Raw genomic sequence first — 24,482 nt, 5'->3', positions numbered from 1 at the left:
ACCCATAAATATAAACCATTAAGGCGCCATAAGGTAACAGAGATCACTTTCATATTTACATATATATTATTATCCGTTTCCCGCGGCGTTACCCACTTCTATGTTCCCATATATCATTCCCATTGGAACCCTTCATGTATCCGGTATTTTATTCTATTATATACTAAAATAATAATTTATATTCCTAATACCTTCATAAAGTTTCAGCCACTTTAACTCATCTGTTATAACATTATATGTGTTTCTTTAGATTGATATAACTTTATTTATGAACCGATTGAAATAAAACTAACACTAAATATCACTAACAAACTGCCATGCATTGAACGCAAAATCACATTCAAATCGGTTAAACCGTTTCTGCGATTAGCGTGCACAAACGAACAGACAAACAGAAAAAATCTAAAAATCATCGGTTTTGAATTCTATTGCGTTCATAAAGCTCTCCTATGATAGTTTCTCTTATATATCTTCCATGTACAGACAGCGACCAGTTACGATTTTATTATATGTATTGATGATTAGTAAGGATTAACAAAGGAATAAATAATAACAAGATTTTCGAGTTCAAAATACTGTATTTATATTATTCTCCCAAAAAATAAATAACATCGTCTCGTTTTACAATTTCAAAGATACTATAAACGCGATAGTACGTTTAATTGTTAATTAGCTAAACGTTATATTACCTTCTATTGAGCCTAGAACATTCTATTGTGACGCGGACGGAAAATAACACATGAAAAAAGCGAATTAAGCAGTTAATACAATTTTAAACTCAGCACGTAATAACTAAGAGGAAGGGATAGTAGGCAGGGGTAATATGGATACCGATGGGGGAAAGGGATTGTTAGTAATGGGGTCTAATAACCCCATTACTAGCAATACGAGTATACCCTCTCAGGTTGACCTCCACGCGGTTTCCCCTGGAAACCATCATGTTTAATTCTTGTCGAATTCATCATGGTGGGCCACCTGACCTGCATTCATTCTCACCTATCATCTTCCACTGGTGCCCCGTTAGCGTCAACCGATAGCGCAGGCGGGGTTACCATTCCATTTTCACCTATTAAAAAAAAATATGGATACCGATCCAATATTGGGTTTCTCTAGACATTAGATGGCGGGAAAAAGGTCTTCACCCATTTCGATATCACCCATATCAGTCGGATATCTATTTTCAAATATATATAATTTTTTGACGAACAGTCTTTTAACATATTCGTTATTGGACCAATATATAGTTATTGTAACTAAAATATATAGATAATGCCATATATTACCAACTCCTATGTAATGAGGGCACTAAATCCTATTACTAAGAATATACTGTATACAGTACACAGATCGACATCCACGCGGTCCCCTCTGGACACCATCCAGGTTAATTCGTGGTAAATTCTTCACAATAAGACTAACAGACTTCATCAGACATGGTTCCTTCCTCCACTGGTGCCCCGCTGTCGACACCGTTTACATAAACTAGTGCATCATCCATCCTTTATGCATTAAAAAAGAAACTTATAATAACTTAATAAATTAAGATGTTTTTTCCAAACAAAAACAAACTTGAAAAACAGACAAGTGCGTTTTCAACGAAACTAAAACATTAGACATAGAATTGTCACCTTATTAATTAAAAAAATAAATATATTCACGACTAATCCGAGATAGGGTAGATAGAGGCAGATTTACTGTTACATTCCATATTTATATGAATATGCAAATTAAGGCAAATTATAAAAATATAAAATTATAAATAATATTATTATCACGACAATAACTGTCATAAAACACTTCTTCTATCTATGTGAGTTGGAATAACAAACAAGCTGACGGCCCGCCCGATGGAAAGCGACAGCCGTCGCTTATAAACACGAGCCGCACCTTGGCAGTCACAGAATACACTATGACGCCCACAATACATTCATGGGTCGTCATTCCTGAGGGCTACGGTGTTATTGCCTCCGTACCCTGTATTAGTTTAGATCCTACATACTTGATAATAATTCTATAGACAGATTTCTTTTATTAAATTTAATTTAATTTCTAATTTTACTAACATTTAAAAGTACGTAATGAATCAATATTCGATGATTGAAGTAATGATTGTAATGATTAACTAAAAATATTAAGTTCATATGTACAAATGTTTGTACAATGTTGTTGCCAGTGACAAGTCGGTACAACTACTGATTAGCAATATATCTTGTCAGGTCGACCTCCACGTGGTCCTCCCTGGAAACCATCATGCTGAATTCCATGTATATTCATCACGATGGGCTAACTGACCAGCCTTTTCATTCTCACCTGTCACCCCTCACTGATGGCCCGCCAGCGCATATCGTTAACGCAAGTGGGGTAACCATTCCATTATCATCAATTAAAAAAAAAAACTATTGACTACATGTAATACATGATTACAGTATAAATAAGTAAAAAGTATAATTTATTCCAATACAACTAAATGGAAAGATAACAAAATTTCGTTCGGAAATTATAGCAGAAACACTTTCAAAATTGAAATTAGTAATAATTTGTAAAATCCAATTAATTATTCGTATTTTTTGTGCTCCTATTACAAATTAGCAGACTGTCTTATGGCTGGCTTAATTATTTGGTTTTTCTTTATAACACACGAAACAAACCAGCATGCCGCTCACCTGATGGTAACAGAATGTGTGAGTGTACATGAATACAACTGTTTGTATTATAAAGTGAGCAATAGACAGAGATAGACAATGAATGAATGACTCACATACACTCAGACATCTGTACATCTTTATTATGTAGTAAGTGAGAGAATCAATGAGTGAGTGCACATTAGCACAACTGTTTTTAGTGTAATATAAGGTTTCAAATATCTCCCTTCCGCCTTTTTGTCTTTTGAATTTCGCGGCTATGTACAAAGCGATACAGAGCTCGTATCTGGCAATACTATAAATATAAGCAGGCGATCGACCAGAAGCGTCCAGAATTGGCCAACAGGAAGGGTGTAGTGTTCCACCAGGACAACGCCAGACCACACACTTCGTTGATGACTCGTCAGAAACTACGGGAGCTCGGGAAGTTTTATCGCATCCATCATATAGCTCGGACATAGCGCTAAGTGATTACCACCTGTTCCTGTCCATGGCGAACGCCCTTGGTGATGTAAAGTTGAACTCAAAGAGGCTTGTGAAAAGTGGTAGTCCGAATTCTTTGCAAATAAGGAGGGGGGCTTCTATGAGAGGGATATTATGAAGTTGCCGTCTAGATGGAAACAGATTATCGAACAAAACGGCGCATATTTGAACTAAATCCGATCACTGTAACACTTTTTATGAAGCATTGAATAAAGAGCAAAGAAGCGGAAGGGAAATATACGATAACCTTATATGAATAATATAAGGTACCTTATATGAGTACTCACTCACACATACACTCAGACATCAGTACATCTGTGTTATGTAGTGAGTGAAAGTATAAATGTGTGAGTGCACATTAGTACAACTGTCTGTATTATAAAGTGAGTAACGGAGTGAGTTACCCAATGATTGAGTGCATACTCACTAACATATACACTTGTACATGATTACATCTATCTGTATTATGAAGTGGGTGACGGAATGAATGAGCGACAGTATTCAGCAGCCGGGCATGGTGAATCCAGTGATATTCATGTCCTCCCCGTGATCGGTGGTGGTTGTGAGCCGGTGGCGAAGTGCGAACGTCGCTATCACGCGCGCCACCTGGTGACATAAAAATATCCTATATCGCTAAACCATATGAGACAAACATATACAGTTCATTACAAAAATATGACATTTAAAGAGAGTTAAGTACCTATATAGTAATAATAAACTCTTTATTGCGCACAGTAGAGATGTATACAAGGAGTATTTATACAGAATGTGCATATACAAAAGGCGGCCTTATCGCTAAAAGCAATCTCTTACAGACAACCTGGCATAAATAGTAAATAAATATAGAGAGAAAGGTAGATGGCGCAAGCCAGACACAGTGAATACAAAAAGTAACCTAATAATATATATTCATATTATCCTATTTTTTAAATTATTTAAATTAAAATAACACAAAATTACATAAACATACATATATAATAATACATAAATATATAAATATACTAAATATCATCAAGGCAAATAATGATCGAGAGATGGGCAGCAGCTTCCCTTTTAATACATCTCTAAGGCCTAACTGTGATTGCCAACTTGCTTGTCAAGCGTGGTAAATACTAGCAAAACCACCCAATGTTGGGTGTTATATTTTTATAGTTTTTTTTTAATAATAGATGGTTTATTTAATTATTGCAGACCCCTTATTCATTACTCAGACAGCCATTATTATGCAATACTATTAAACAACCAATCAGCGTCCACCTCTAGTGATGTCCCATACACACTAGTGAGGTGATCTTACAACAGATGGAGGCCTATACTCAGTACTGTACAATTAATGGCTGATGATGGTATATTTTGTTAGGGAAGCAAATAAGAATGCGCTCTAACTGACGAGAAGTAGCAAGGTCTCTAATGAAGTTATGAAACACGAGAAGAGGGGGAGGGGTATGAGTGCGTTACCGCCCATAAGAGCGTTCGTAACAAAGTCTGACAACGTCTCAATTTACAAAAACAATTGAAGAACTTTTAACAAAAATCCAAATTATTAGTGATGGCCTAATATTATTGCAAATTTAATACTTTTTAAATAATTTAATAAAAAAGAACACTTTTTAAATAATCAAATTGAAATATAGAAATTTTACCCGCAACTTCATTGACATAACTAAGATATATTGAATGACCAAATACCAAATTCGTTACGTCAAATTGGTTGAGCCATTATGTCACCAAGAGGTAACAAACTCAACTTCACATTTATAATATTAGTAAGGATTTGTAATCAAAATATAGTATTTTATTTACCTCTCCGGGCGAATCTTCGTGCACCGCGTGGCCACACCTTGATAATACTTGCATTTGGAATTTACCTGTAGACACGTTCAAATTAATATTAAATACATTGATATGAATTATTAATATTGAAATTTACCCGATAGGGTATTTTTTTAATGGACAATAATGGAATGGTAACTCCGCCTGCGCTAACGGTATACGCTGACGGGGCACCAGTGAGGGATGCTAGGTGAGAATATAAAAGGCAGGTAGCCCATCGTGATGAATACATCTGGAATTCAGCATGACGGTTTCCAGGGGGGACCACGTGGAGGTTAACCTGGTTGGGTATATTGCTAGCAATGGGACTGGTAGTTCGCATTACTAACAATCCCTTTCCCCCACCCGATAGGGTGTATTGCTAGCAATGTGACTTTTACATCCCCATTACTAATAATCCCTTTCTCCCCCTCAATAGATAAATAGATCAATAGAAGAGTATCTATCTATCTAGATACTCTCTATTATTCCCTTCATAAGATTACAATAGTAAACTTATTATAAATACAAAATATATACTCAATATTGCAGTTTCCTTGACTTGGGAGACCTACCTTGCATCTGGCCCACCACCAGCTCGGTGTCGAGGCCATCGAGCGCGGCGAGTAGCAGCAGGCGAGGTGCTGGTGCTCCCAGGAAGGCGGCGGACAGTCCGCGGAACCAGCCCGCCCAGTGCCGCTCAGTGGCAGACAAGTCGATACGCCATTTGTACCTGTGGTCATTACACAAACCCTATTAAGACCTTATAATAAATAACATCCTTTGACGACCCCACCTGATATGACCTTCCAATAGTCACGGGTTCAATCCCCGCAAAATACAAACAAATGTATTAACAAATATCCTGTTTGTATAGGTCATGTATGTACAAAAAATATTTCTTAAATATTGGAGGGAGAAGTTTTAAAATTTTTTATGGTAACAAATTTTAGAAGGTTCTACTTCCATAATGTAAATAAATGCCCATTCGTTTAATACATTATACATCTTATTTGATTGCCACATATAATACATCTCAGCCATTGTCTATCCACTGCTGAACATAGGCCTCCCCCATAGACTACCATAAGGATCAATGCTGAACCACCTACATCCACTGACTCCCTGCAATAAATTTGAGGTCGTGACTCCATCTAGTGGGAAGTCTTTTATGGGTGAATAATGGTATGGTAATCCCGGTTGCGCTAACGGGATACGCTGGCGGAGAACCAGTGAAGGGTGATAGATGAGAATGAAAACAAGCCTGTTAGCCCATCATGATGAATTCATCAGGAATTAACCATGATAGTTTCCAGGGGGACCACGAGGAGATCAACCTGGTTGGGTATATTGCTAGCAATGGGACTCTCAGTCTCCATTACTAACAATCCCTTTCCCCCCTTCTAGTTGGGAGTCGACCTACACTACAGTCACCACTGAATATTCTTTCTACCCCATTGATTGTCAATTCTTCGAACTATGTGATATATGGTTATAAAATAGAATACCCCTTCCCTTCCCATGGGTGTCATCTATCTATCTATCTATATATATAAATACTTATATATAAATATAGATATAAATGAAAAATACTAACTTCATAGATGAGTTTCCATCTCCAACTGCGGCCGGTCGCACGAACCCATCACTCGGGGGCGGCGGTTCTTCACTGCTCTCATCATCCTCCTCAGCGATGGAGTCAGCTCGAGGGGTGTGCCTCGTGGGCTCGGGGCCTGACGGGTTGCTGTCCGGTACGTATGAATCTACTTCGTTGATGGCCAGCTCACCTGTCTGACAGCTAGAATGGAGAGATTAAGATATGTCATTAAACATATAATATATATACAATCATAGATTAAGAATGATCCTAATAGATGACATTCAACGACAGTTATAGTTGAAATGAGCCATAATTATAAGTAAAATATGGAAGTGTGAGCAAGATCAGATATGTTTTTTTCTTGCTTTGCATGTACTTTTATTTTTGGACGAATCCAATTACACCAATACAAAACTAATTTAAATATTAGTGTATTTGATCAGTGTCTTTCAAGCTGAGTTTGGGCTGAGATGTTTAACATCTTTATGAATGACAGAGTAAGCTATTATTATCCCTGTTTATAATTAGACACTTAATTCTTTCTGCCTGTCCCATAGGACACCTGGCAAAACAAAACCTTACAACTAGACTGAATATAATTTAAAAATCTTTCGTATAAAATTGACTTAAAATGACCATTGTATACTTATCAGTTCATTAAAGTCTTCTTGCTATCATTATAAATGTAAAAGTGAATTTGTTTGTTGCCTCTTAGCTATTTAATGGCTTAACCAATCACGATGAAATTTAGTACATACATACTGTATGTAATCAAAAAGGACATAGACTGCTTTTCATTCTGGTCAGTTTTTTTTTTATACAACTTAGAATGGCAAACAAGCTCTAGTGAACATATTCCGGTCACAAGAATAAAGCAGCGGCTAAAAGCAACTTACTTTACAATTTGACTAGGCATAGACACTCGTGCTGAGTCAACATTCCTCACTTGACCACTCCTCACACTGAAAAAAAAAATATAACAATGAAATCAACATTTAATCATAGAGTAACTTTTTTTTCCTAACGATAAACTATATGAAGGACTATATTCATAACTTTGTAAAAGTATAGTATAGTATGCAGATAAACTGCAAAGCAGCTTCGCTGCACTAAGAATATGTATTGTTTATGTAACTGTGATTATGTGATTTAAGTGATAGTGTATGACACCCTTTAAAGAACTATATTAATCTATGGTTTGTAATCTAGCATAGGCAATAGACACATACCTAGAAAATAATTAAAGATAGTACTGCTGCACACTCATATTTTTATTTAATTAATATAAATACATATATAATCTAAATAATACAGTAACTGTTTACTAGAAATAAATTAAATAATACTAAATATTTTTTTTAAATTGAATCTGTCTTGGTTCTATTATTTTCAAATAATGAGAAGCTTCATCTAAGGCGCGGTTACCATAAATGAGGTTCAGAATACAATTCTCGAATGAATCAATTTAAAAATGAGCTGTACTGTTTTTTTTTTTTCATCCAACTTAAGAAATTTACTCCTAGCCAATATTCATAAAAAATAAAACCTATTTTAAATATTACACTGTTTTGTCACGTTCACTCAACTTGGGGATTTAACACAAAAGACAGACAGAACAGTTCAATAGCCAAAATAGGTTAAGGAATAAGGTGGTGTCGTTATAAATCAAGTACATTTTAAAAAATTAATAACTGATTTTTTTTTATACAACTCAGAATGGCAAACAAGCTGACAGCCCACCTGATGGAAAGTGGTAACCGTTGCCTATAGACATGAGCAGTACCATGGATATAACAGAGTATACAGTTTCGCCCATGATACCCCCCATGCGTTGCCATTCCTGAGGACTCAGGTGTTATTCCTCTGTACCCAGTACATTCACGCCATATCCCACCCTTCAAACTGAAACACAGCCATGCAAACACAACTGCTGCTTTATTCTCTTGTAAACTTTTGTAAATGTTAAGCGATTCCTCACCATTTTTTTCTGTAAGCTAGCATGACGGGCGAGTCTAATTTTTTTTTATTATAAGGGTTTTCTTTCAACTGATATGAAGTGTTTTTGTCAATAATAAAGTTAATAATACTTACCACCATTCAATAGCATGTTCAATACTCTTAAAATGTGTGGGTCTCCCTCGTAAGAAGCTTTGCATGCTAGCTAAAGCCTCCATTGCGGTTCCTGCAATAATTATGTGGTAAAACAACTTCATGTACACGAAATTTGCTTACATTTTTTTTTAACATTTCATCAATAATCAATTACTTAGGCGCATCTATATGATAGTTCAAAAATTATTTTATGATTTCCACTTGAGAAACTTGTTCAATTTCATTAATACTTTTTTTTCTGCTTAAAACGACAGTGCTTGGCTTTGTTTCGGTTTGGACAATGGAATATAACAGGGGAAAACACGTATATAGAGGTGTGACACCATAGTTTTCAGAAATGGCAATGCATGAAGGTTACCATGGAAATCACAGAACATTCTTAGCTTACTACTGAAATAATATATGAATAATATTTATAATTAAAATTAAAAGCATGTACCTATCTCATTTCAATAATGGTTAAACATTTGCACGCCTTCTCAGAGGCAGAATGTATTAGCAAAATAAATCCATTCATTTCACTGGGTTTCGACTTTGGCAATAATAACAAACCTTTTTTACATAAGTAAAAAAGGTGCTAATGGGGGGAATGGAATTTTTGGTAATGGGCTCTAACAGCCCCATTGCTAACAATATACCCTATCAAGTTCACCTCCACACATTTCACTGTGGAAAACAACTGCTTTCATCTTTACCTATCATCTCTCACTGGTGCCCCACCAGCATATACCAATAACGCAGGCGGGGTTACCATTTCATTTTCACCCATTAAAAAAAAAAGGACTGTACTGTATGATGCTATCACCACTACCACCATCGCCGATCGTACGCACACCTGAACAAACAGTGCGCTGGTCGCTCAGTGCTGCTCGCGAGACAGTCGTGAACCGCGCTCATGAACAAGGCCAAGGGCAAAACTAGTCAGACATCCCCGAATTTAAAATGCGTATAAACAGACATAAATCTTTACAATACAATATGACCCACGATAGTTATCATTTAACAAGGGTAAAAAACGTTAAATAGGTTAAAAAAAAGTACCTTCGACGACGTCGATGACAGCCAGCCCTTGCACGCAGGGCTGCAAGGACGGCAAGTGTGCCACCCGGACAGCAATAGCTCCGCCCATTGAATGCCCCAGCAGAATCAGGGACGGTAGGTCCTCACAAAACAACTTCTGCAGTACTTGTTCCACGTCCCTGGAATTGATATAATGGCTTTTTTTTTATACAACTTAAAATGGCAAACAAGCTGACAGCCCACCTCATGGAAAGTGGTAACCGTTGCCTATAGACATGAGCAGTACCATGGATATAACAGAATATACTGTTTCGCCCATGATACCCTCCATGCGTTGCCATTACTGAGGACTCAGGTGGTATTCCTCTGTACCCAGTAAATTTTTAATAATTTTGATAAACTATTCTATACTAGCTTTTACCCAATACTTCGTTCATGTGGATTTTAGAAATAGAAGAAACAATTAAATACACAATCATCAAGAAGTAGTGACTTCTTGATGATGTATAAAGTGTAAACATACACCAGATTTTAAGTTACACCCTTAGGAACACTATTGTTGAAAACAGCATCCAATTTAGTAAGTACTTTTTGTGTTACACTGGAACAAACATACAGATAGACAAGCAGACGATATCTCAGAAATTTTTTGTTTTTTGTTTCAATTGATCTTAATAGAATTAAAGACCATATTACAAAATAAAAATAAAATAAAATAAATCTTAAATATCTTCCAAATACAGACATTATCTAGTTACAATTTTATTATATTAAAATATTTTTTATTTATTTATTTATTATGTGTTATTTATTATAACATAAAAAATAAGAAATATTTTAATTGATGACCTTCTTCAAATATTTTTTATGATTATGACTTTTAATTTATTTACCTGACTAATGTGTCTATACTTAAATCTTCAGGATCTTTGGCTTTGGTTTCACCATGTCCTCTTATATCCATTGATATGACCTGGCAGTGGACCATACTAGTCACTTCCTCCTGCAACAGAAGGAACAGAATTAATTCAAGTGCTAATTAACTATAGAACATTATTAAAGTTGAGTTTAGTTTTTTTTTTTTATTTGAACTATGTACTATATACATATATGATATAAAATAAATAAGTAAACAAATAAAATTAACATTTATTTATTAAATCCTCAGAGATGGTAACAAATGTAGAATCTAGAAATATCAGTAAGTTTTTTTAATGGGTGATAATGCAATGGTAACCCCCCGTGTGCCAACGTTATACACTGGTGAGGCACCAGTGAGGGATAACAAAGGAAAATGAAAAGACAGGTCTGTCAGCCCACTGTGATGAATACACCTGGAATTTTGCATGATGGTTTCCGAGGAAGACCACATGGAGGTCGATTTGGAAGGGTGTATTAGCAATGGGAGTAGTACACATTGTTAACAATGAATATAAAAATATATTCTGTACTGTCCATGTTTGTGGCATACCTACAGAATATACCTGTGGTAATGTTTACCACTTTCCAATAGGGGTACCAGCAGCTTATTTGCATTTCTTAATTTTATTAAAAAAAATTACACTTCTAACCAGAGGGAGACTTTGTACAAAAGGCAGTTGCTTGGCCACCTCTGTGCCATTCATGTTTCTACTGTGAATCAGTTGTGTTTACATGGCTGTGTTTCAGTTTGAAGGGTGAGATATGGCAGTGTATTTACAGGGTACAGAGGAATAAGACCTGACTCCTAAGGAATGGTAATGCATGGTGGGTATCATGATTATACAACAATAAATTATATGAACAATATACTCTGTTATGTCCATGATTACTGCTCATGTCTATATGTGATGGTTACCACTTTCTATCTGGTGGGTCGTCAGCTTATTTGCATTTCTATATTATATAAAAAAAAATTACACTCACAGCAAACAGAGCCCAGCTCAATCCTGAATAACCTCCTCCATGTAATGTGATAATCCTCGGCCGGCTGGGATGATCAGGTTCCGGTGATAAGTACACTCTGAATACACCACCCTCTGTTTCCACATCTAAGTACCTCTCGAAATATTTTTTCCAGGATATGGGAGTGTAATCTTTACGACGTCCTCCACCGAATGGAGCTAATCTGTAATATATATATACATATATATAACATGTAATATAATGTAACAGGAGCTAGCACTAATAAAATATACCACTCTTCCAATGGCTTTCATTGTAATTAACAGTATCATGAATCTACATCCAGCTTTGGACATATTCATTTGTGAACTTATTGAATTTCACAAAAAAGCAATACATTATTCAGAAAGTGTAATTATTGGTTGTTATCATCATCATTTCAGCCATTACCCGTCCACTGCTGGGCATAGGCCTCCCCCATAAACTGCCATAAGGAACGGTCCTGATCCACCTGCATCCACTGACTCCCTATGATGCATTTGAGGTTTTTTTTAATGGATGATAATGAAATGGTAACCCAGTCTGCACTAATGGTATATACAGGCGGAGTACCAGTGAGGGATGATAGGTGAGAATGAAAAAGCAGGTCAGTTAGCCCAAAGTGATGAATACATCTGGAATTCAGCATGATGGTTTCCAGAGGGATTACGAGGGGGTCGACCTGGTTGGATATATTGCTAGCAATAGGGCCCTTAGTCTATTACTAACAATCTCTGCTCCCGTGAATTTGAGGTTGTCACTTCATCTAGTGGAAGTCATCCTATACTGCGTTTGCCCGTACGGGGTCGCAGCATATTATTAGAGAATCTTATTTATAAGCAACTAATAAGTTGTTTGAAAAATATCTTGTAATTTATGTGACATACATGGTAATGTAAATGAAACCTATAGATCAGATACAATTAGCTATAAACTAATGAACTAATTATTAATATTTTTTTACTGATAACAACTTGACAAAATATTGTTTCAAATTTTAAATACACAATCTCACTTCGATATGCCAGAAGTTTTAGGGCATCTAGGTGGCAATTTATTTTTCAATATACTCTTCTGTAAAGCTGACATTTTATTTAACTTTCACTGATATTCGTGCACGTAAAACTATTTCTATTTTTCTATTTGCAAACAAAAACATTATTTATAACCAAAATATTCGACGACATTTTGTCAAATTAGATGTAGTAGCGACGCAAAGAATGTTCTTTAAAAACCAGTAAATATATTCGATTTAATGGGATAAATGTAAATCGATTTGAAACTGAAGTGAATGTCATCGAATAAGTATGTAGATTCTTTACTTATCTAACACGTTCATTACATTGTCAAACTTGATGACATGGAGTAGTGTTATTGTCATGATTGTCATTGTACTGTAGTATAAAACAAATTTATATTTAATTAATTTGTATTTGAAATGTAAATTACTTTCTTTCTCGATAAAAGACATAACGTAGCTTTATTTTTAGTACACTGGTGCCTATTAATAAATACACAGCAAACTTCTTAATCAGTAGCTATGGACTTCTCGAAGATATGTCGTATTTGTCTTGATTCAAACAAACAAACATTTGATCTTTTCACTAGTTTTTATGCTAAAAGGAACACCTTTTACAGCGATATGTTAACTGAATGCACAAAATTAAAGGTTAATATTTACATATAACGTAAGTAAAATTATGATGTAATTTATCTATTTTATTAAATATTACTCAATGTATTTTTAGCCTCATGAAAAGGATGGATTACCACGACAAATATGCAAAGAGTGTACAAGACAACTCAAACGATCGTATGCATTCAATATACAATGTGAAAATAGTGAAAAGGAATTAAAAAATCATATGTTGACAAAACAAGTTGGTGAATCTAAAAGTTTGCCAGACAACTGTGATGAAACAAATGATAGGAAAATGAAAAATGAGGAAATAAAACATGAGGTGAAATATGAACTTAATAGTGATATTGAAAACAATACTCATAACTCTAATGTAACTAGAGATAATGAAAAAAATAATGACATTAAAAGTGGTGAGTATAAATTCAGTTTTAAATTATTTGTCTATGTTTATTATTTTTCTTTTTAATGATTTCTTTCAACAATTTAATAACAATGGTTCCATATTGGACTATTAAAATTAATAGATTTATTTATATATTACAATTTATTATGTTACTTTTTTATAGATTTCTGATTAGTGATATTCTCAATAAATAATAATTTATGTAATAATAATGTCCTCAGGAATGGCAACACATATAGCATTAAAAGAAATAGTTGCATATTGAAAAAAAAAAAAAAAAAAAAAATTAAAGTCTAAAAATGTATTTAGTAAAATTTATATATACCACCGTCCAACGATGCCATTTACAATGTATTTTCTCAATTATTAACTTCTCACAATGGATTACAAAGTCCTAATAATTCAGTGGAACTGTCGTAGCATAACAAACAAGAAATCAGACTTATTTTATTTGATTAATAAATATAATCCTTTTATAATAGCTCTCCAAGAGACTTGGTTAAAGCCAGGATATCCTTTTAGGATTTCAGGCTTTACAAGTCTCCGTGATGATAGAGCTGACGGATATGGCGGTGTTGCCATATTGGTCAAAAACTCCCTTCCTTTTTCTTCTTTTTCGCTTCCTGTATATAGCGGCATTAATGCAGCTGCTATAATTATAAATGGTATCTGTTTTGTTACTTTATATATTCCTGATCCTACATGCCAAATATATTCACAACTAGAACAATTATTTTCAATTTTACCTAAACCTTTTCTCGTAATGGGCGATTTTAATGCTCAACACCAATCGTGGGGCAGTTCTACTTCTAATTTTTATGGTGGAAAACTCCTGACGATAATTGACACTTACAACTTATGTATTATTAACTCAGATGTACCAACACGTAGAACTGCACCGAATGAAGGGTTTAGTGCTCCTGACATTTCAATATGTTCTTCTGATTTAGCTTCTTCACTGTCGTGGTATCCTCATTCCTCTACTTTCGGAAGCGATCACTTTCCCCTCATTCTTTCTTTTCCAATTTCCATTCCCTCAAGTCGAAAGAGTGGTCCTCGGCTTAAATATAATTTATCAAATGTAGACTGGAATATTTACAAACAATATTTAGATAATAAAATATCGGAGTTACCTATTGTTTACCATGGAAATGAACATCAATGTTGTAATGACTTGATGATAAATATGAAGGAGGTTGCTGATTTATTATTTCCTGTTAAAAATAGTGCTTCAGGGAAAATTCCCTCGCCACCTTGGTGGGACAAAGATTGTACGGAAGCAATTAAAAATCGTAAAGAGGCTGAAAAAAATTATAATAATTACATGACACCAGAAAATTTTGAAATTTACACCGCAGTTTCACGTTCTACTCGAAAACTACTGAAAAAAAAGAAATTAGAAGGCTGGAGAAGATTTTGTTCTTCTATCTGTCCAGAAGTTAATTCATCAGTCGTTTGGAATAATATTAAAAGATTCAGATCTGCCTTTAGTGATCATACATCACGTTCTGCACTCGATTTAACTTTAGCGAATAAATTTTTAGATCGTCTTGCTCCTAGTTATGTGCCGGAATGCCTTTACAATATTTCTCTATCCGTCTCTGACGAATTATTCGAACTTGACTCTCCTTTTACTCTAGTAGAACTTAAAGGTGTTCTAGCTTCTATTAAAGACTCTGCACCGGGAGAAGACGGTGTACCGTATTCCTTTTTTAAAAATGCTAGCGATGCGACATTAATTTACTTTTTAAATATAATTAATTCCATAATTATTTCGGGAAATATACCTACTTCATGGAAGTCTCAGATTATTATACCATTTCTAAAGCCTCATAAACCACCTTCTGAACCATCTTCATACCGTCCTGTTGCACTTTCCTCTGTCTTACTAAAGCTAGCTGAACATTTAGTGAAAAACCGTCTAGAATGGTTTTTAGAAAGTAATAACTTACTATCCCCGAACCAGTTTGGTTTTAGGAAAGGTAAGAGCACCTTAGATAATGTGAGCATTCTTATTTCAGATATTCATATAGCTTTCTCACAAAATTTGTCAATCCTCTCAGCCTTTTTAGATATAAATTCTGCCTATGATAATGTAATAATTTCTATTTTAAAAACTAAATTACAAGCTCTAAATGTACCGGTAATGCTTTCTAATTTCATTATTAATATTTTATCAGAAAGAACAATATATATGAATTTAGATGAAGATACCAAATTATCTAGAACAGTATGGAAAGGCCTTCCACAAGGATCTGTTCTCAGTCCAATCTTATTTAACATATACACATACGATCTAGAATTATTCCTTGATAAATCCGTCAAAATTTTACAATATGCTGATGATCTTTTATTATATTTTATTGCGAAGTCCATAGAATCTGCTTCTGCCAAATTATCTGATTCATTAGATTTGTTAAAAACGTGGTTAGATGCAAATGGTCTTAATCTTTCTGTAACCAAGAGTAGTGTAGTTTTGTTTTCAAGAATGAGATCACCGCAACAAATTAAGGTGCTTTATGATAACTCATACATTCCTATAAAGACTGAAATTAAATTTTTAGGTATCGTGCTAGATAATAAATTAACAGGTCTGTCCCACTGTAATTATATTTCTACGAAATGTGAGCGTAACCTCAACATTCTTAGGTGCCTTGCTGGAGTTTGGTGGGGAGCACATCCCGTTTCACTAAAACTTGCTTATAATGGTCTTATAAGGAGTGTCATTGATTATGGAACTTTTTTGTTAGCTCCAGGAAGTTCATTTGCTTTTAAGAAATTGGATTTAATTCAATCAAAGGCCTTGAGGATTATCTCTGGAGCAATGAAATCAAGTCCAATCAATGCTTTACAGCTCGAAGTCGGTGATCCACCTTTGGTTTTAAGAAGGCAATATCTATCTGATCGCTTCTTTTTTCGTTGTTTACAATTATCTGATCCTCCGCTTATTCAAAAGTTATCTCAACTACATATCTTTATTTCGTCTTCATCTTATTGGAAACATAAAAAACCTCCATGTTTAATACAAAGTTATGAAAAATATAAATCCATAGAATCTCCCACTTTTACATCGTCCTGTTTTCCCATTTATAAATGCTCATATCAATCTTTAGTTTTATCTCCTAATATTAAATATGATTTTGGGTTATTAAAAAATGATTCAGAATTGAATGCCAAATTTATGTTTATAACTGACATTGAATGGAATGAATGGCACTACATCTTTACTGATGCATCAAAACCAGACAATAGCGGTTGTGTAGGTGTGGGTGTGTTTCATTCACAATTTAATATCGTTCAAAAAATTAAACTTCCACCGGAGTCTTCAGTTTTTACCGGGGAATGTTATGGTATTTTAAAAGCTGTAGAATATATACTTTTAATGAAATTACATAAGGCAATAGTTTTCACTGACTCTATGAGCTCTTTGCAAGCTCTAGCCAAATATCCGTTTAAATCAAAACCAGTTTATCCCATTATTTGTGACATAAGACAAAGTCTTTATCTTTGCATGTTGAGAGGTTATTCCGTTTCTTTTGCCTGGTTACCAGGACACAGTGGTATTAGCGGCAATGACAAAGCTGACCTTATTGCAAGAGAGGCTGTAACTTGTGGTGATATGTATCCGTATCATAATTACTGTAGTGACCTAGCTTGTCTCCCAAAAATATATTTAAGGTATGCCTGGAAGGAATATTGGGAAAAAACAAGTACAATAAAAGGAAGATTTTATCGCCTTATACAACCCGATATTCCTTTCAAACCATGGTTTTGTAAATTAAAGCTTGGAAAGACCGCAACAACTATTATAACTCGTATGCGTCTAGGTCACGTATGCACACCTTCTCATTTATACAAGCTTGGTATTGTACAAAGTTCGTCGTGTAATTGCGGTGCTGAAGTGGCGGACTTGAATCATATATTCTTCTCATGTTCTAAATTTGACCACACCTCCCTTTTTAATCATCTCCGATCCATCCGTGTTCCATTCCCAACTTCTATTCTTACTCTACTTTCTTCCAATGATCCTATTATCTATAAAATACTATCTTCATATATATATGATAACAATATTAAGATTTAGTTATATTACATGAATACATTTATAGTTGCATCAATTGCTTTTCCTATATATTTATAAGTATATTCTCATATGTACAAGTATATGTTTCATATCCTATAAATATCCTAGACCTAATCCTTATCCTTTCTAAATTCGTTTGTGTTAGGTATTTTTATTACTATTATCGTTTCCCCGTTTTGTTCTTGGCAAAATACCCTAATATCGGGGTGAACGCCACAAAAAAAGAAAAAAAAAAAAAAAAAAAAAAAATTTATATAAATAATATTACAATAACAATCATCATCCAGTTAATCTCATAATTTTGACCATATTTTTGACCATTCAGTATGTATTTCTGAATAGAAATCTTAATATTTACTAATTAATAACATAGTAATTAAAATTAAATCATATTAACAAATATAAATGGTGTTGTTAGGTTAATAGGCCATCCTATTAGTTGTAATTTACATCCATTTTCTTATATCTAAATGATTTTTTATATTACTTACAGAACCAAATTTTAATGATGCCGATGACAGTTGCTGGGATGCTGAAGATAATATTCTGCTGAAAGAAATAAGACCCAATGTTGACACAAGTGAGCAAGAGTTGGACAATGAAAAGGAAAAACCTAAAAAGAAAAGAGGAAGGAAGAAAAAAGGTTTTAAACTTCATATATTCTTTGGTACCAGTAGTGTGATTACATGTTTATGTTCATTAAAAGTCCTAATCAAAATTCCTTAAAACCTCACTCAAATATAGTGGGTGGAAGGGACAGGATGGCCAAAACGACAACAGCTGATTCAGATGAATGATCTAAATCAGATAGTAGATTATTTTCCCATCAAAAATGCACCACAGCCATATAATTCATAAAATAAAATAAATATTTTATTTTATGACATTGACCTCACACGTGATTCCGCGCGTTGCATTACAATTATATATATATAAATAATATATTCCTGTTTTTTGCTATTTCATAGTATTTTACTATAAAATATTATTATTTCTTTATATTTTGACATAATGTTATAGATTAAATGATTTTAAATGAAAAACAAAAACAGAAGAAAATTTTGAGATTTTCCAGAAAGAATTTCCACTACTTATCAGTTCAGAATAATGCTCTGAAACAGTTAGTTTCAGTTTTTACCAATCTGTTCCTTATATCCTGTATATCTATGATTATTTCAGATGCAGACAGTATATCAGATGCTCGTAAACCACATCAATGTGATATCTGTGGAAAATTCCTCAGTACAAAAAGTAATCTTAAAGCCCACAAGATATGCCATACAGACATGAGACCATACAAATGTACAGAGTGCCCTGCTACATTCAGGTTAGACAATTTATGAAATATTATACCATAGTTTATGAACAAACTTAGTGATAAAGACATTAAAGAATATTCTTTAAATTATCTTAAATAAGTGAAAAAATTATTAGCATTTTTAGTGCTTTTCAATTCCTTTTTATTTTTAAATTACCTCAAAGCATTTCTTATATCTTTAAAACTATAATGTAGCTTATTTAAAATAAATGTTTGTTTAATTTATCTAATAAAAATTAATTCCAGGGGGCACAGTGCTTTGTTCCAACACAAAAAGGTGCACAGTGGCGATACTCCATACCACTGTGAGTTCTGCTCTAAAAGATTCAGCCGACGCACAGGGCTTGTCAACCATGTACGAATACATACTGGTAAGGATGCAATTAAAATGAGATGTGCTTTTCTTATACAACTTAGAATGCCAAATTATCTGATGCTGGGCTAGGTGGGTCTGATAGAAAGTGATAACAGTCGCCTTTAGTCATGTACAGAACAGAATATATTGAAAAGAGAGTAACAAAGTATGTATGTATGTAGTAAATTAACTATGTCGCCCATGATACTCGTGTGTTGCTATTCCTGAGAACTAGGATATTATGTCTCTGTATCCTCTAATTTCATAGTTATATCCCACTTTTCAAACCGAAACACAGCCATGCAAACAACTGCTTCATGGCAGAAACACGAATGAGACAGAGGTACTGAAGCAGACGAGTTTTATTATTATTCTATTGATTTGTCAGTATAATTTTTATGATATTTTTATTTAACGAATTTCACGAAATAAATATGTAAATATGTGAATTTTATCTCTATACAGTCACAAGTCTTCTGGTATTAAAAATTTTATTTAAATTTGTCTATATATATATATATACATATCTGTCACGCCTGTCTCCCATTAGGGTAGGCAGAAACAATGGAACGCCAAATGATTCGATTTAAATTTGTAAAAAGCTTATGTATCGAAAGCTGTAAAGCTTATAGATTTTTATTGTTTATGAAATGATTTTTAGAAATATATTCTAATTTATATATCAATAAGAAATATAATAATAATAAAAATATCTATACATTCAGATGGATATAAAACCATAGTTCTCAGGAATAGCAATGCAAGAGGACTCCTACGGGAATCACAGTATACCATATGTTATGATGTCCTGGTGCTGTCCATATCAAAATGTGATTGTTGCTACATTCCATTAGGTTGTTCGCCAGCTTGTTTACCATTTTAAGTATCATAAAAAATATATACAAAATAAAACAAAAATATATTTTTATATCTATTTGCAGGTGAAAAACAATATAGTTGCGATATTTGCTTCAAAAGTTTCATTCAGAGTGCACAACTGTCCATACATATGAAAAGACACAACGGGGATAAACCGTTTCTTTGTCAAGATTGTGGAAAAGGTATGGCTAACTTCTCTCGTATCAATGGCAATCTATAAAATATTACAGAAAATATGTCTCGTCATAAAATCATTATTGTGATACCCTTTAGGAATAGATTAATGAATGATATAATAATAATTATTATTATTATTCTTTATTATCATGTACATAACACATAGATATGATAATAATCAGGAGAATGTGATGGCTTCAGAATTGCTGAAGCACTCTCTCTAAGCTTAAAATTTTAATTAGATAAGTTTCACGAAAGTACTATTTTTATAAATTAACTTTATAATAACTTTGAATTAAATCTAATAAAAATTTCACAATTATCTCTAGCATAGTTATTTTGCTGTGTTATCAAATAAAAAAAAAGTATTTTAGAGAAACAATAGCATCTCTGAATTGACCCCGATGATGATGTTTTCAAGGATGTTAAGAATCACAATGTTTCATTCATATAATCTGCTATAGTAATTATACTAATCCATTAATATTACACTGTCCGTGCAAGACAACTAATAAAATCTGTGAATTATAAAAAATAGATCATATTGCTATTGTAACACCGTATTTTTTTTAATTCTACAATACAATTTTTATTTCTCTAATGGTCAGGTTTTCCAATTAAGGCCGATTTGATGGTACACCAACGCATTCACAATGGTGAGAAGCCATACTCCTGCACCCTCTGCACCAAGACATTTGCTACTTCGGGTAACCTATCCATACATAGGCGAATTCATAATAAGGAAATTAGGTCAGTATATATTTTTAAAACATTAATTTTATGAGTTTTTTTACTTTCTTAAATTAAAATATCAAAGGCCTTAAATACCTATTCTAACTTATACACATTCTTATACTTTTGGTACATAGAATACAGTATTTAGAGCTAGATATAATAAAAATAGTGACATGTAAATTAAACCGGTAATTATTATATTAAAATATAATGTATACTTACGAAACTTTTAAAAATAATAATAGTGAGGTGAAAAATTTGGAATTTGCCGATTTATTATTTTAAATCGAATGATAGTGATAGTAATAGATTTATAAAAAAAAAAAGATATATCCTCTACAGAGAAAAATCAAAACCGTTAACGATATTTAAAACGAATCTACCCGTGTTATAGAAATTATTAGGCCAAAAATTATTGATATTCTGGATGTATGCATGCATGAGCATGGAAAGCCATTGTCTGATTAGTCATGTATGCGATACTATCACAAAAGTAGTAGTATAGGGAGAGACCCGAGCTCAGTATTGAATATTGATTCAATGCTGAGCTCGGGTCTCTGCAATTAAATTATTGATTGATTGCAATCAATAATTTAATTGCATAAACATATCATTACTTTGCACTTGTACAATGCTATGTTTTACCATCGTACATATTACGAAACGTTAAAGAGTTTGATAAGAGTAAAAAACTTTTAAATCCTTAATACAAATATTGCATTTTCGCATTTCAGGTACAATTGTAAAGAATGTAACCGTGGTTTCGTCACATGCAGTGCGTACAGCGTGCACTTAAAACGGCATAAAGGGCAAAGGGACTACTCATGCGAGTGTGGCAAAACATTCTACACTTCATCAGCCCTCAAACAACACAAAATAGTGCACACAGGCGAAAAGAAGTACCAGTGTAAAATATGCGATCGGAAATTCTCTCAATGCAGCCATTTGAGTCGACATTTTAAAAGGGACCATTTGAAAGCGAATGCCCCAGTGCCTTCTTCTGATCATTATAAATTGGTATTAGATAATGGAAGGAGTAAACTGTGGACTGTTGTAGATGATGCCATACAAAAAGTACCACTTCACCATAACCATAATGTAAACATCGAAGAAAAGTTAACACAAACTCATATTTTAAATGAAACAGATAAATGTAACGAGTCCTAGTGATGTGCCATGTATTTTAATTTACGTTTCAATGCTGTATTTTTATTCTACCTCAAAAACAAATGCGGTTTGAAAAATGTATCATATTAGTTCGGTTACCTAATCTATACGTGTTGAGATATCACTAACTCGACAGTTATTAACCTGTAAATTTATCTTTAAAACACTAAGGCCTAACTTATTTTAAGCATAATTTATTATTTGAGTTATACACTATTTTAAACAGTTATAGCCTATTTATAATTACAATTATTTTTTACTTTTTTTTTTTAATAGAAGCTGAAATCAGTAATACAATAGTGTTGTGTTACTCTATTAATAGACTGCAAAGATCTGATTAACGCCAAAAACTGTCATCATGGATTTTATTTTTGAGTATATTTATTTATTTTATACTAGTGACTTGACCCAACTTTGCATGGGTAGATACTTGGTCATTAACTCATAATACCGCTCCAGTGGCGTAATTACGGTCTATTATATGTGTAAGTGGTATCTTCGTCTACTCTGCACATCTTTAATTTTTTATTTATTGATAGGATTTTACTCCCATGTATATCATAATAATATTTAAGAAAATTGTGATCTTTTTGATGAAATATAAATAATTGAGTATTCAGATTTTCTACTACAGGGCAAACATTTAAATATCCTGTAAAATTTGGTTTACACAAATTTAAAACCGGTTGAACTGGGTGAAAAAATAATTATGATTGTAGTATTACCTACAATTTATTATATTCTCTGTGAATCTCTCTTTATATCTTTATCTATAAAGCAATTTATGGAAATGTATTTACTAACTAATTCTGTTAACTTAGTTAATTTATTTATTACCTACTTATAAAAGGCTTTACAAGACTATTAAAGCAACAGTTTTACATTAAGTATATTTAATTGATATTATGCATTAGCTATCATTGAGAAAACAAAATTAATGTTTTTGTTTTTTTGTTTTGTCTCATAACTGAGTACAGAGCTATTAATTTAATTTATATAAAATATGGATTTGAAAAGATCTGTCACAAATTAGATATATATAATGTTTTTATTTTTTTATGAATATATAATTTATTACACTGTGTGATAGGTATATTGTATGTGGTGTTAAATTATTATTTATTAATTTTCTATTTTGTGATAGGGTTAAAATGTACATTAAAGTGTAAATAAATTTGTATACTTATTTAAAATGCCTTTTATTGATGAATGCTAGAAATACTAATTTTAAAATATGTTTAAATGGATATTCTAAATTTTATTAATATTTTTATATACATTACATAATATTTTAGACAATTGTGTTATTTATTGTATTATATATTTATCGATATTGACCTTATACTTTTTAAAATTATTATTTTCATAATAACTGCGAATCTGTATTAACTACAAGAATAGTACGCACAGCCGTTTGTATTCTTCTATATTTATTATACTCTTTACAATTGCCCAACTATAAACATTGTAAGGTGGGAAAGAAAAAATTGACAGTAATGGAGTCGAACAGCTCCATTATTAGTAATATATCTTATCAGGTACACCTCCACGCAGTTATTCTTGAAAACCATTATGATTTTACAAGAGGCTAACTGACTTGTTTTTATCTTTATCCATCATCTTCCACTGCTGCCTCGCTAGCAAATATTGGTAACGTAGCCGGGGTTCGTATTATACTGCAATATAAGTTCTTCAGTTATCTTTACAACGGTGTTTACAAACTCTAAAAGCGAGTTAATATAAAGTCTAGATACTTATAAGTTTACAAGTCACACATACCGCAAAAATATTTTAAGGTCTTAATTCCGTAAATTTAAAGAATAACAAATTATCGAAAACCGCAAAACATAGAATATATATTTACCTCTAGTCTTAGTGTTGTACAACACTAGCGGTGCCACAGATTACTATAAGAAGTTTCGATGTATTTTATTATATCTATGGTCTCCAAGTTGGTGCGTTTAATTCAATTTGTTGATACTTTATTGCAATTTGCAATATTATACAATTTTTAGTATATATATTTTTCATTATAATATTATTTTTTTACATTAAGTCTCATATAATTGTTAGTGTTAAATACATAATTATTTTTTCATCTTTATAAAAAGATAATAACATAGAACACGG

At 32.9% G+C, this 24,482-nt stretch overlaps 2 protein-coding genes across 2 annotated transcripts; one reads left to right on the top strand and one right to left on the bottom strand.

Annotated features, from left to right (window-relative positions):
* Positions 1–558: 558 nt before the first annotated feature.
* LOC113522262 (protein phosphatase methylesterase 1) lies at positions 559–12,841 on the bottom strand. Its single transcript, XM_052900968.1, has 10 exons — positions 12,608–12,841; positions 11,575–11,776; positions 10,563–10,672; positions 9,691–9,848; positions 8,629–8,719; positions 7,434–7,499; positions 6,535–6,735; positions 5,513–5,670; positions 4,929–4,993; positions 559–3,731 (listed from the first exon to the last, which is right to left on the bottom strand). The coding sequence occupies exons 1-10, from the start codon at positions 12,679–12,681 to the stop codon at positions 3,627–3,629; spliced, it is 1,230 nt and encodes a 409-aa protein (XP_052756928.1). The 5' UTR covers positions 12,682–12,841; the 3' UTR covers positions 559–3,626.
* A 106-nt stretch (positions 12,842–12,947) lies between these two features.
* LOC113522286 (zinc finger protein 239-like) lies at positions 12,948–23,320 on the top strand. The gene is made up of 8 exons (XM_026907967.3): positions 12,948–13,261; positions 13,341–13,644; positions 18,215–18,364; positions 18,901–19,048; positions 19,286–19,410; positions 20,336–20,455; positions 21,059–21,200; positions 21,920–23,320. The coding sequence occupies exons 1-8, from the start codon at positions 13,133–13,135 to the stop codon at positions 22,350–22,352; spliced, it is 1,551 nt and encodes a 516-aa protein (XP_026763768.2). The 5' UTR covers positions 12,948–13,132; the 3' UTR covers positions 22,353–23,320.
* Positions 23,321–24,482: the final 1,162 nt, after the last annotated feature.

This window comes from Galleria mellonella, unplaced genomic scaffold (genome assembly GCF_026898425.1).
Source record: "Galleria mellonella isolate WM207_F2 unplaced genomic scaffold, CSIRO_AGI_GalMel_v1 utg1267, whole genome shotgun sequence".
Taxonomy (NCBI): Eukaryota; Metazoa; Arthropoda; class Insecta; order Lepidoptera; family Pyralidae; genus Galleria; species Galleria mellonella.
This window is presented reverse-complemented; position numbering and strand designations above follow the sequence as displayed.

What these genes read in the sequence shown, in the direction of transcription:
- LOC113522262 (XM_052900968.1), bottom strand. Translation starts at nt 12,681, where the DNA reads ATGTCAGCTTTACAGAAGAGTATATTGAAAAATAAATTGCCACCTAGA. An exon ending in TGTCATCGACGTCGTCGAAG is followed by an intron (nt 8,720 to 9,690) that starts GTACTTTTTTTT and finishes TAATTATTGCAG; the next exon opens with GAACCGCAATGGAGGCTTTA. An exon ending in GGTGGTGGGCCAGATGCAAG is followed by an intron (nt 4,994 to 5,512) that starts GTAGGTCTCCCA and finishes ACGTGTCTACAG; the next exon opens with GTAAATTCCAAATGCAAGTA.
- LOC113522286 (XM_026907967.3), top strand. Translation starts at nt 13,133, where the DNA reads ATGGACTTCTCGAAGATATGTCGTATTTGTCTTGATTCAAACAAACAA. An exon ending in CTGAATGCACAAAATTAAAG is followed by an intron (nt 13,262 to 13,340) that starts GTTAATATTTAC and finishes ATGTATTTTTAG; the next exon opens with CCTCATGAAAAGGATGGATT. An exon ending in TTGTCAAGATTGTGGAAAAG is followed by an intron (nt 20,456 to 21,058) that starts GTATGGCTAACT and finishes TCTAATGGTCAG; the next exon opens with GTTTTCCAATTAAGGCCGAT.